Genomic DNA, 14,931 nt, shown 5'->3' with positions numbered 1-14,931 from the left:
CGTCACAAAAACATTTCACTGTCAAGCTTCTTCATAAAACCATCTTTCTAATTCCCTCTTTAATGCATCTTCAAACACAACAAGTTCATATCAAAGCTTTGTAATTATTTGTATTAAACCAACTGATGCATTTTTCATGATGTTGGGTTCATTAAAAAATTGCACCAGCAATTAAAATCGTCTACAGTCTCACCCTGCCAGCAGTGTGCATTAAAATAAATTTGTCAGTACCAGACCACTAATGATCAATTATGACACCCACTTCAGGTACACAAATAACAATTTACTTTTGAAACAAAATAGATAATGAATTAAACCAAATTAAACACAAGATGTGGAACATTAAATAATCATTACCAATACTAAAAAATGTAATGAAATATTGGCTTCATAACATACAAATCAGTGCATAAACACTTCTTTCATATAAAATGTATTTAACTAAAAATCTATTTGTCATTTGTTTGTTTTGAGCCAAAATGAGTATAAAAGCTATTAAGTATTTATTTAGGCAATACTAAAGCTACTGTACATTAGGAAATCCTGGAATATTTTCTCTTTAATTTTTTAACAGCAACTACTAACACTATTATTATTATTTCTATGAATAAAAAGTAAGTAAATTATTATTTTGCATAAATTAAAATAGGCAGTGCATGTAAAATCATTTAGCAAATGTGCAGTATACAAGACTTATCTAGGTATTGCATCTTACTTGACCTCAAATTATCCGTATAAGGAATGAAAGAAAATTATTATCAGCATAATATGAAACATCTTTTAAATGGCTCATTTAATTAAATTCCTACACTTTGATGAAAAATATAAATATGCCGCACCGTAAGATCGCATAACTATGCTGCATACTGGTCATCAAAACTTTGCATGTACTGTTTCAAATGTTATTTAATTATATTTAATTGTAATATTCATATGACATTTAAAACTGAATTATATGTGACCATGGACCACAAAACCAGTGATAGGGTCAGTTTTTTAAATCGAGATTTACACATCATCTGGAAGCTGAATAAATAAACGTTTCATTGATGTATGGTTTGTTAGGATAGGACTATATTTTATAGACTTTTTGAAAATCTGGAATCTCAGGGTGCAAAAAATCTAAATTTTTAAATGCAATTATATTGCTTATATAACATTAATGCAATTATAGTATTTAATATAGCCTTTATTTGTTTGTTTGTTTATTCTTAGCACTTAAATTTTTTACTTTTTTGGGGTAATGGAAACTTGGGTTAATGGAAAAAATGTAAATGCATAAGTCAATGCAAAAATTAAAAACACACTGAACACTCTCAGAAATAAAGGTACAAAACTGTACCTTTTCTGTCACTGGGGCTGTACCCTTTCAAAAAGTACAGCTTTGCACCTAAGGATTTCATTTTAGTACCTCAGAAGTACATTCTGGGATCAAAGAGAGCTTATTAGTACCTCAAAGATACATATTAGTATCTCAAAGGTACATATTAGTACTAAATGTTTACATATCTGTACCTAATGGTCCATACAATTACCTTTTTAAAGGGTGCTGCCCCACTGACACATAGGGTACAAATTTTGACTTTTTTCTAACAATGTAGATCCTTAAGGTACGGTAATCGACCCAAAATTGTATATTCTGTTTTGTATTCCTGTAAATGTATCAAACGAAAACTTAGGGTACAGCCCCAGTGACAGAAAATGTACAGTTTTGTACCTTTATTTCTGACAGTGAAGGAAAAGATACACTAAGCATACTTTGTCTTAATACAACACTTGCCCAGTTGTCTTGGCACATTACATACACAAACAGACTGTTGTTCCACAGCTCAACCGATGTCTGCTTATCAATATAAAACAAAAATGTCACATGACACTCGTTCATAAAAGGTACATATATCAACACACATTTATAAAACAAAAAATTGCTCATCAGTCACCTAATAGTGTAATCAAAATCAAAGCAGACTCACCATACACAATGGTCACCATGGAGACAGGCATGACCAGAAGTCCCAGTAGCATATCTGCCACTGCCAGTGACATGAGGAAGTAATTGGTGGCATTTTGCAGCTTTCGTTCTAGATTGACAGCCATGATTACTAAGATGTTCCCAGCCACCGTAATAATAACCACAACCAAAATCAATAATGCAGCCCAGTTTTTCCGAACTAACTCCTGCTTGTTTGTCTCTGCATTGCACCTTTGCCATTCTGTCCATTCGCTGGAAGTTCCACTGCTTGATAGATTAAGAAAGATAGATGCTTCTGTTTCAGCCAAGCTTCTGTTACAGCCAATCGAACTGTTATGGACCGCATGACCCAGGATGTTGTCTGGGCTGGACGTCCAGGCGTCAAAAGAATTTGAAGAGGTTTTTGGCACGAGTTTTGAAATGTTGGCATGCAAGTTCATAATGTCCCTGATTATCATTTAAAGACTCGCAAAATGCACATAAGTGTGTTACCTCGCAAGTTCAGTCACAAGATGAGTGAGGTGTCCTTCTTTCTCTCATGGCATCTTTCATGAAAGCATGCGCTCAGATGTTCGTTTCATTCTGTCTTGTGTAGATGTACTTCTGAAGTCCTGCTACAGCTTTAAACTCAACGTGTGTCTTTTTCTATCATCAAAAAAGCAGAGGATATGAAAAATATAAGAGAAGGAGTGATGTTTCCATAATCCAAGCATTTCTGTAAGCACTGTTTGTTTGTTCTGTCTGTTAAGTAAAATCTTCTCCTCGCTGTTTTGCCAGTCTGAACACAACTGATTTTATGAGCTGGATGACCTGATAGTCGAGCGCACGCACTCTCTCTCTTCACTCTCTCTCTCTCTTCTCTCTCTCTTTTGCTCTCCCTGACTGTGTGTGGAGCTTGGAGATTCTGGTGTTCCTCAAGCCAGTGATCATTCTATTCAAGCCAGCTGTGCTGAGGAAATGAGAGAGAGAGAGAGTGAGAGAGAGAAAGAAAGAGAGAGAGGTGTGAGTCATGGGTTTAGTGAAAGTTCCTCTGGTGTTGCTTCTTTTTTCTTCACCTGTGTGTACCGAGATGAAGCAGGGAGTTCATTTAACATGACAGGCAATATACACAAATACACACAGTACAACGGCTTAAGGCCCATTTAAATGTCATTTAATGAAACATTCAGACAAATATTGTTACAGAAAGTAACAACGGATCCACTCACAAACAAAACAATAAATCAGCCATGCTTTCTCTCTCTCCCCCAGCGCTCTCATGTCTTCCTTTGTTGTACATGTAACCTGACAGTTTTGTAGAATCATGGGTTTATGTGTGAACTCTGTGTTTTGTGTGTGTGCATGTGTGTGACATGCCTTTGCAGTATAGTGTTATATTAAAAGTGTATCATGCTGTGCACGCAAGCATGTGTTTCTGTGGAAGTAATAAATGAATCAGATGTTGACTATCAATAGCTCAGGGATAATTGCGCCTCAGCTTCTAATGAGCATGCTGAGAGATTTATACATGACATCATTAAAGAGGACACCAAACACAAATGCTGTTATTAATTTTTTGTTAATAAAAAGATGATTGAATGGACCTTTGAATTATTTTATACAGAACAGCGATGTTATCCATTACATTCAATACTATCAAAGCACTTCGGTTCATTGAAACACGAAAGAAAAAAAATTACATACATTTAGTCCAAAATGAATGTAATGAATTAATGTAGCCTTGGTGAATATAAAAATATATCTTTACAACTAAGCTACCATGGAAGAGCGAGAAAAGAATACAATTCTGTCATAAAAAAAATTCTGAAACATTTTTGACATTCTAGTAACTGATCATATTAAACTAGTCTATACAAATGTGTAGGCTGTGTGCTGTGTAATTTTACCGATGTCATGTAAAAATTGTAATTGTAAATTAAAAAAAAGGTATGTAAATGGAAGGTTCATGACTTTTACTTAAAAAAATAATCCACTAAATATATACATAAAAATAGACAGTTGGGTAAATTTACAACTTTATTTTTACAGTGTTTTTGTTACAAGTTATATTTAATTATTATAGTATTAACAGTTAATTATCCATAATTACATGCAATTTACCAAACCCCTATATGGTTATTACTTAATGTTAATCATTATTACTCAGTACTTAGGAATAGTTCGGCCAAAAATGATATTAAACCCATGATTTACTCACCCCCAAGCTGTCCGAGTTGCATATGTCCATTGTTTTTCAGACAAACACATTTTCGGATATTTTAGAAAATGTTTTAGATCTTTCAGTTGATTAAATGTAATGTTACGGGGTCCACGACCTTCAAGTCCAAAAAAAGTGCGTCCATCCTTCACAAAATAAATCCAAACGGCTCCAGGATGATAAACAAAGGTCTTCTGAGGGTAATCCGTGCGGTGTTGTTGTAGAAATATCCATATTTAAAACTTTATTAACGAAAATAAATACCTTCCGGTAGCGCCGCCATCTTAGACTCCTCTGTATTCAGGAGAGAATATTAGCGTAGTGTACGCACTTTTCTTAGTGACGTATGACAAATTCGGAGGGCGGGGGCACAGAGCAACAGCAGAGTAGCCTCTGTAGGCTGCGTAAGCTCTCATCCTGAATGCGGATGCGACTAAGATGGCGGCGCTATATATATGTTTTTTGTTTTAATTGAAGTGTTTTATTATTAAAAAAACATATGTAACACAGCTATTTTGCAAACCATTTTTATATATATTGTAGAACACGGCCAGTACCATGAAATTGGCTTGTCCCTCGGGTCAAGAGTCATGGTTTAGTGACATATTTTGAGGTAAAAAATATATTATTCTCCCCCTTTAAATGTCATAATACAAAGATAAGTAGTACAGTTATTTAGTGGACTACTTAAAAAACTAAAATATTAACTAAATATTATAAATAATTTACAGGGAATACCTGTCCCTGAATTTCATGTCACTGATGTTACAATTTATAAAAACCATCACTTTGAAAAAAATCAACATCCTTGCCAACTTCTTCCAGGGTCAAACATTCATTGTAGGCATGGCTGTTTTGAAAAGCACAAGGTGGGTGGGCACTCTCTCCTCATCTTTTAGCAATTTGATAAATAATGTAATAATTTCATGCGAAGACTTAAGATGTGTCACTGGTGTTACTACAGTTTATGGTAAGGGGAAACAAAATTTTATTAATATAATTTTTCAAATTGCATGATTAAGTGATTTATTTACAATTTAAGAAGTGTGGTTTGAGCAACTGTGGCCGCAATTTTAGATATGCCATTGTGTCTGCAGATTTGTCACTGGTGTTATCGTCACTGGTGTTACTGTTGCTGCTGGTAACACCAGTGACATGACGATAACACCAGTGACAATCAATAACACCACTAACTTTTTATCAACATAAGGTTTAATAAAAGCCTAAAAAATTATATTAATAAAGACTTGTTAGCATTTCATTACTGTTTTAATATTGTAAACACGCAATATTGCTTTCCTTTTGTCATTGGTTTCACTTTGCATCACTGGTGTTACATTGCGTCACTGGTGTTACCGCATTGCAAATTAAATGGTCAAATTACATTCTGGGAAGCCTGAATTGTCACCTAAAATATAGGTAACACCAGTGACAAAAAAGCAGCACAAGCATTTTTTATGTAATGTAGTAAAAATATAAAAATACATTAAGCTGTCATTTAAGTTGATTTATAATGTTAAGAGGTTAACTATATCTGACTATAAGTTTTGGTATAAAAAAAGAATTACATTTTTAAAAAGTTGTCTGTTCAAAAAGCCACCATTTTCATAGAATGACCCACTTAGTAAAAAAGTTTGTCCGTTAAGCTTCTGTAGAAACATAGAAGCACAAAATGGTGACTTCCACGTAAAGGGACCCTCGATTTGTAGATAAAACCTTCTCATTCTAAAGTAATAAAAACATAATGGTTCATTATAAAAAGGTCTTTATACACCCCTGATAATATAGTTTTGTATATTATTTTGCATTCTGTCAAGAGATCCTTCTAAAAATTACACACTGCACCTTTAAATGCATAATTACACTGTAACATGAACAACTTTAAATTCAGTGTAACCAACAATTGAGTAAGGAATAATTGACAACAGGCAGGCAGTTGAATTATAAGAAAATAATGCACACCCAAGGTGGTTATGCGCCCGTTACACCTCAGGTGTGCATTATTTTCGAATAATTCAAAGGACTGGAGTCAATTATTACGCTTATACCACGGTTACCAAAAATATTGCTCTGGTGCCTATTTTTAAGACATTTTAAAGGTTAGGTGTGCAGTTATTGAAAAGTCCTAACACCCATAGGACATTTCTCAACCAATCAGAATAAAGCATTCAACACGCCGTGGTGTAAGTGTTGATATTTTACTTTTCCTGTTTACTGTTCTAAAACATAAATGAATCACAACAGTCATTAAAATCCCCCTCATCCAGACTTTAATGTCACACGATGACATTAAACTTGCCCTCTGTGTATTCTTCATGAGCCAATTTTAGCAAAACATATACTGAAGCCACTGTTTCTACTGGCCTAGAGGCACCTATTATATTCATGCAGACAGGATTTTTTTATGACAGCGCTACCAAATCAGGCCTGAAAACAATCCAGTAATGTACTAAGTTAATGCTTAAAATGATGTATAATTTAATTTATTGTTGCAAAAATCTCAAACCAAACCGTACCATGCACCGTGCATGATGTTGTTACCATTTACCACATTATCTCCACACTATAACAGTCTTTAGTCTGTATTTTCATCATGAGCATCATAGGGTTAATTGGATGAGGATTGGTTGTGCAGTTTCAATGTCGTGGGATCTACCCCCCCCCCCAAAAAAAAAAACGTTCTATGTAAACATTAAATGCACTGTACTGTACGTCACATTAGATAAAAGCATCTTGCCAAAATGTAATGTAAATTACAGACAGCAATAATGAATACGTTTCATCTCATTTTCAGCTGCATGTTCTTCTCACCTCATTTCTAAACTATTTCTGTAATTTGGCAAACGTTGTGCAATAACATTTTTTCTAATAGAATACAGAATGAGACAAGCTGATTACTAGATCAATAGCAGTGGTAGAAAATGTCTGTTTATCTGTTTTAATAAGGAATTACTTTGTTATCAGTGATGATAGTGATACAGCAATGATTTCATTATTCCAATTATTCCAATCTGTGGGACTGATTTTATCTTCGCATTAAAAGTTATTTGAGTCTTTTTCATTTTTATCTTGCTCACAATAATGTAGATAATGGAAATGTGATCTGTTAGACTGTTTACCCTCAGCACAGATATAAAAACTCACCTGTGCCACTAACTGTTAGTTGTTGCCGTACTAAGGCTTTGTTGCTAACCACGGATACAGTGAATGAGAAAACCAATGGATAATTACATTGTTGCCTGTTTTTGACCTATCAGAGGCTCATTACCATTCAGATGCTCAGCACTTGAACAGACAAGGACAAAGACTCGGAAAAAAAGGCAACAAAGCCATCTGCACAAACAAGAAACAGAATTGTTTGTCCTAAATGCCACAACATCTTCATAAAAATCTAAAGCAAATGTACTGAGTAGCACATACACATTCTAAATGCTGTTATTTTCAACCCAGTGTTAAAAAGAGACAAACCCACCCGATGGGTTAAATGAACCCAGATTGTTTATATTTGACCCAACAATAGGTTAAAATAACCCAGCATTTTGTGTTGAAACATTCAAGCAAAGGTTTTATTACAACCCAGTGGGTTAGGTTCATCCAAAATTTTGGGTTTGAAAATAACCCAGCATTTTTAAAGTGTACATTTTTTATGCTTTTTATAAATAAGTGAGACCAGTCTGGCCACTTTAAGGCTTGTATAGAAAGGATTCAGAATGATGTATGACTGAAGCCTAAAATAATCCTTTGTTGCCGTTGGCTCTTATAATGCAGCAGTCCCACATCATTTTCCGAAAACCGCAACAAATTTGAATAACGATTCAAAATGTATTACAAAGGCATCTTTAAAATGTTTGCATACCACTGATTTCCTTATTATTATGTTTGAGCACAGCTAGTTTTAAACACCTGCAGAGTTTAGATAATGATTTGCCTGAATAAAATAAACAGGTGTATAAATTCTGCATGCATCTCCAGAAGCAAGACTTGTATTTATATACAGTATTGTGTATAAAACAACCAGAATAAACCAAGAAATCAACCAAAAAAATTATTCTTCCTTATTACATTACTGAAATAATCAGTCTCCAGACCTGTTGACAGCTGAAGTTATCTTCCTTCTGTAATCATTCAAAATCAAATATCATAATCACAGTCACCACAATGGAGATTTCAGATTTCAAAGCCAGTTCAGCTCTTACATAATGCTCATCTTCTTTGTTTGCTTTGCATTACCCATCATCACCTTCATCTGTGAGTGTACTTATGTATGTTGTGGATAAATATAAACAATCAATCTCAGTTAACACCTCTTGTTGCACCAATCTGTTCTTATTTAACATGTGAATCATCTTCTGATTTTTCCTCTTTTTTAATATGTAATAATATGTAAGACTGCAAAATGTATTAAAAAGAATGCAAGTAACTAAGTGGATTTTATTGTTTTATAGACAGACAGCATATTTTCTTTTATATTTTATGTGCAATGACGTAAGTAAGTGCATGTGTATACAGTAGATATGTGAGCTGTAAGAGTCACATGATTTATATCAGCTCCATCCCGCTACCTCTATGCTCTTAACTTCCATTTAAAAACACTTCAAAAAACAACTTCTCAGTAAATGGATTAGTTAACGTCTCTTCAAAGAGCTAATGAACATAATTTCACTTTGCATTACTTGTTGACATCTCTATTAAAATACACGTCTTTTCTCATTTTCTTTTCATGCTCAATAGTTTTTCAACTTTATGAAATATACTAACAGCATCCAAACGGCCAACAAAGGTAAAATCTATAGGGAAAAAGAGACGGAGGCTCTTTGGATGTGAGCCTTTGCTATGTTAATGTTTAGCTGTCTTTTGTCTGTTTTTATTATAGAATACAATGAAATCACACTTAACATTCATTGTCTCTTCTTTGAAAAAAAGCACATACATACCTTGGACAAATTAGATACACTCTCAATTATATTGTACAATTTGAGAGGAAAATGTAGCAGACATGTTATAAAATTGATGTCTTCAAAGGAACAAATCAGAAAATATGCAAAACCAAAAAAAATGGAGTGGGGTTTCATGGATAAGGACTTTGTGTGCATGTCTATCTTCAGAAAAGTGGAATGTTAATACAATTCTTGCATCGCTTGTCTGCCTGCCACAGATGTCACATAATGTGCTAACATTGTCCAATTCGTCCAGCAATGGAACATACGAACCTGCACTGTGCAACATTTTCATTAGACAGCAATCAAAACACAAAAAAACTTAATTTGTTTTGAAGAATAAAATCACAACTATCAAGCAAGTCAACAAATGATTATGCAGTAACTCCCAAGATTGAAATTGCTTCATTTATGGAAGGCAAACTGCACCATTAAAATTGCCTGTAACAGCTGCGGTTCATCTGTGATTTTCTTCATGCCGAAGCATTCCATTGTTTGTACCTGCTGTCAATTCTGACTCCCGTGCTTATAACTCTATCACATTTACATGTTTGCATTTGTCAGATGCTTTTATCTAAAGCGACAGTTTTTTACATTTGCATCAGTAGGCTATGTACAGGATATAGGGGTGCATGGGGCAAAAACTAACGTGGGGTTAGTTGTAACACGGACTGTTTACTCTATATATTTTTATCACGCTGCCAAAAGACGATCTCCCGCAAATTATTGGAAATGTATAATGTTTTTCCAGAGAGTTATTGATGTACGAGTTTTTTTGTGGCATGTAAGTAAATTTTTTCATCATATGTTTTTTCGGTTTCTAAGTTGGGTGTGTAAGATACCAAATCCAATGCTATGTCATATTCATCAGTGCCTTGTTGACTAAAACTGTCTGAAATATGTCTGCAGCTCTTAGCAACGTTTTTGGTGGGCTTGAAAATATTTTGACCCTGCAGGGTTAATTGTAACGCTTTGTTACAACTTACCCATCAGCACTTACGATATGAAAACCGCTAACGTGAGCGTAATTCTTGCCGTTGTTTTAAATAGGCTACACACGAATGATTGCTGGCTGCCAACAAAAAAAATGTACCTGTCTTATCAAAAATCATGTGTCAAATGTATCATGTGTCAAATTTTTGTTCATAACTTTATTATTGATTGAATAAGGTCACGTCAAAGATTGAAATCATACTGAAATGAATGGCTAAAATCAGACTTTGATGCTCATTATGTCAGAATGTGATTTTGAAACTGTAGTATGATTTTTACAGACTGGGTCACATATAAAAAAAATTTTGTCAAAATTGTGCTGCGTTTTCTCACATATTTACACATTTGTATCCATTTATAATTGAACTATTGTTAGAAAAGGGCTTGATGAATGAATACAGTGTGGATACCTGTCTATTATAGACAGATATATAAACAATATCCACTTTAAGTATATAGACAAAAAAGTATTGAACTTAATTTTTATCAAGTGTTACGACTAACCCCCTGCCTGTTACAATTAACCCCACCTATGGGGTAAGTTGTAACGTTTGCACTTCTGTCACATTTGGTGTAATTGTCCAAGAATTGTAAGTACTAGAAACAAACTTCAAATGTTCATTTGTAGCAGAGATGTGTGTGTTGCTTGTGTAAAAATATAATTAATCAAACTTAAATATTTTTTGAACGATGAGCCAAAACCAAAAAGCGTTAGCTTGTGCCCCGCTCTCCCCTACAGTACCCTGGGATCAAACTCAAGATCTTTTGTGCTGCTTATGCAATGCTCTACCATTTGGGCTACAAGAACTTTATCACAAAAACATTCTTGCCACTTTTTTCAACAATGTCCTTCAGCAGTAATTCATATAACAATGCCTCCCATGCCTTAATCACACAGTTACAGTACCACATGGTAAAATGAAGGCCACTTCTGTGCACCTGTTTTAGTCAAATTATTAAATTCCATTTTTCTGTCAGTCCCTGAACTCAGTGAGTCACAGTTATTACCTACTATGTATTTGCTGCATTTAAAAAAACATCATTTATAATGAAGTATTTAACCTTTAAACTTGCCTTTTGAAGGAGAAACATTTTTAGGCAAATTTGCTTTGAAAAGACTAATTTTGTAGATGAATCCCTGGTTTTATAAAACGAATTAATTCATGGTTTAAAAATCTTGGCCAGTTTGCAAAACCCTTCTGTGTTCGCAGCATCCCAGCTTGCTGCCATTTGACTGCTTAGTCAACAAAGAAATGCCAAATGAACAAATAAATGTGTACATCCATGAGACAAAAGAGCATTCGCCAAATCAGAAGTGGACATCTGGACACCTTCCCTGATCCAGAATTACTTTAAACCATGTCATTAACTTTATTACAGTTAATCAATAGAAAATAAATAGTAGTGGTCTTGCCTAGCCAGACCCTTGCAAGTCTAACTCACAAGCACTGTCCCCTTATACAGAAAAAGACAAACCTATGTGCTTGAAAAGGTTTAATCTGCACTTATACTAAAATAATACATTGGCATTGAAAATCGTATAATATATTGAAAATAATATTATAAAAAACTGATAGTGTATCGTTAGTTAACCTGCAACTAAGTCTCAAACAATTAAAAACATTGAATTCCATTAATCTGACAGAAGTTGGCAAATGCAGTGTCCTCCAAAGCACTCGTATTAACCCTATACATAAAATTTCCATTTCAAGGGAGACTGATATAATATCTTCTCCCTGAAGTTGTCTAAAGCTAACCAATCAAATCAAGCCAGTGCTTTTTGCCATTATGCATTAAATTGCCAGTGAACACACTAGACTAGTCCATCTAAAACTCAGCAGGCACAATTTTACAAATACTGATATTTTGTGGTCCCCCTGAAGCTTCAAGAAATTGTATAACCTTGGACATGACAAGCACTATAAAGTGAAGTGAAAGGCCCAGAGAGGTCTTTATTACAGAAACTGTTAGAAGATGTGAATTGATGCTGAGGGACTTCAGTGCTCAGCTCAGTCTGAACATCAAAGTATTTCCTGGAGAAAGTCTGTCATATCTCATGGTGCTCAGGGGTATGGAAGTGTTTAAGTGGTGTCTTTTGAGCTAAGGTGTGAATATGGACATAGTTAATGTGACATCCGGTCAGCTGGATGCCATGCCACTGTTGACTTCTTATTCTGAAGTCAATCTGATATTAAGGTGAAAAACATTCGACCAACAGAAATAAATCTCAGAAGCCAGTTTATATACTTAATAAAGTAATTAGGAATAGTAATTCCATTTTTTAGAAACTTTAAATTGTAAAAAAATGTCTACTGGTTGAATGTCTGGTTATGTTTTCTATAAACTTCCATAATTTACACACTGTGTCTAAGCTGACCTTTAAAAACAAAATGTCCTGCCAACATCCATCATTTAATAAATGACCATTTTTTTTGTACAGATAACCTTTCACCTGTCTCTGTCTGATAACAATAAATAAATAAATAACTTACAGTCTTTGATTTTTAATGGTTGTCGTTGAGCTGTTTCGTGTCACCGGTCTCCAGTGATGGATGACTACTCTCTCATTCCTCCGTAAGCTTTCCTCTTTACAGCAGACACAGATGCCAAACCACATTACAGCGATGCCTGGTGACATACAGATGAACGACCCAGATTACACGGTTGAACAGGTGAAAATCTATGAAGACGGTGTAGGAAATTGAAGACAGAGTTATGTGTAAAAGTCATCATTCTACAAACATTTATGCAAGTACATATGAACCTTTGAGAAAATAATATCATTCTTAATTCGTTACATTAAGTCCTCATCATCACAGTTCAGAAAAAAATATATGTAGTTGATGCATAGCATATTTAACAAGTGTTAAAAAGACTCCAGAAATGAATACACGCAATTTGCTAGCCATTGTTAATCTCAGAACATATTGTTGATATAAATAAAATTTTATCTACATGCTATGTTACATTAACAAACATAAAATAAAAGGAACATCAACTATATATGAAATAAAACGAGACAGCGTGTAAGATTTTCACACACAATCATAACATTAAACACAAAATGAGCCCAAAGTCGTGGAATGTTTTTAGATCGCAGCCAGACATGTCAACCCTAATAACTATTATGATGTCAACTACATGATTCATATTTTTAAAACTACTACTTTATTGAACTGTTTAATAAAAAAAGTGCAGAATAAACTTTTGAAAATGTGCACACACTTTTCTAGCTTGTGGGTTTTTAAACCCTGTTCAGGAGAAAGATCTTGCTTTTGTCTGTACTTCTCTGAAGGCATGGACATCGCACTGCATGTTATTGAAAACATTTCCCGTTACCTTCTCTCTAGGGCTGTACATGATGTTGAATAATCAGAAAAAAATAGCCGTATCGATTTGTCTTCTGCCCATCTCTTTCAGACACTAAAACACACACTGTTAGAATTTTCATTGTATTTGCTCTTTGCAGTTGTATGTAGATGTGTTTTACAGTATGATACAGTGTGATCATTGTACAGTATAATACCCTTATTCTAGCTTAGTTTTACAGTATAATAACCTCACAGTAACTGTACTATAATTACAATTTGCTTACTGATAATGATCAAACAAATCAACTCTAATTGCAGTTCAAACACTGGCCAGTGACACTTACGTACCTAAAATACATATTTTACAGTCACTGTTATGCATTACACACTTTTCCCTGAAAAAATTGTGTAAACAGTGTTTCCATAAACAAAATTATCTTACCTTAAATTGTGTAAACAGTGTTTCCATAAACAAAATTATCTTACCTTAAGATTAAGAGCAACAGTTTAAAATTAGTCCAATGCAGTAGGAGACTGCAGACATGGCAACCATGCTGCAGAGACCTATTTCAGCCTTAAATTGCTGTAGCAAAAAGCATGGCATAGACTGTAAGAAATATGAATGTAGTATCAGTGACATCATCACCAATGGGTTTGTGAAGAGCTTTTTTGAAGCCAGTAGTTGACGGAGGGCGCAGTCGCCATCTTGGCGGCTCGTCATTACGCATCACTAGCGGATAATTGAAAATGGGCTAATGCTGCGTTCCAGAGCACATCCAAACCAGTGGGATGTAGGACTTATCCTACCTCCAACTAGGAAAAGTGCACTGGAATGCCTGTCGAAGTGGAACCTCCTACCGGCGAACTCGGGGGAGTTCGACCTACCCCGACTTCAGCAAAATAAGTCGGAGGACAATGGCGCCGCCCATAGAGTCTAGCGTCATGAGAGGAAAACTTAAAGGAATAGACTATAAATTGTACTTCTTTGCTTGTAGGGTTGTTTTAGACACTGTAATTGTTTTTTTTTATTATGGCGTGAAATTATGTAGTTATTATCTGTTAGCATGAAGATACGGTAAAAGTATACCAGGTTAAGCGACATGCAGCGCTTTTATATAATGGCTCCAGAACACTTTGTAAAGATGTTTAACTTTATGTTTTAGTGTAGTGTGAACTGCACAGTTCGGACCGACGTTTAAAAGTTATGTGGTCTGTACGAGCCTTAAGAAGACCGGTCGGACGTCCATGTTTTCTGTTTACGTTCCACTTCAAATTCCTGGAACGCCTTGAAGTAGGAGCTAGGACACTTCAGGAAGGATAAGTCCCACGTCCCACTGGTTTGGATGGGCTCTGGAACGCAACATAAGAGGCAGGATGTGGGTGGAGCCGGTGCCTGGTTGCTGAAAACGTGCCTGCCTAGCTTGATAGTTATAGCATTGGCAGTTCACCTGTCACTCAACTGGCCACGCTTTAAATTATGCAGGCCTAATTCAGTATTACGGTCTTAATTATGATTTCCCC

At 34.9% G+C, this 14,931-nt stretch overlaps 1 protein-coding gene across 1 annotated transcript in view; it reads right to left on the bottom strand.

Annotated features, from left to right (window-relative positions):
- htr2aa (5-hydroxytryptamine (serotonin) receptor 2A, genome duplicate a) overlaps positions 1-2,800 on the bottom strand; it is a 34,825-nt gene extending 32,025 nt beyond the window's left edge. The window contains exon 1 of the mRNA XM_065251352.2: positions 1,974-2,800. Coding sequence (XP_065107424.1) covers positions 1,974-2,430 — 457 coding nt within the window. The 5' untranslated portion in view covers positions 2,431-2,800. The remainder of the gene's footprint in view (positions 1-1,973) is intronic.
- Between the last annotated feature and the right edge of the window lie 12,131 nt (positions 2,801-14,931).

This window comes from Paramisgurnus dabryanus, chromosome 15, assembly GCF_030506205.2.
Source record: "Paramisgurnus dabryanus chromosome 15, PD_genome_1.1, whole genome shotgun sequence".
Taxonomy (NCBI): domain Eukaryota; kingdom Metazoa; phylum Chordata; class Actinopteri; order Cypriniformes; family Cobitidae; genus Paramisgurnus; species Paramisgurnus dabryanus.
This window is presented reverse-complemented; position numbering and strand designations above follow the sequence as displayed.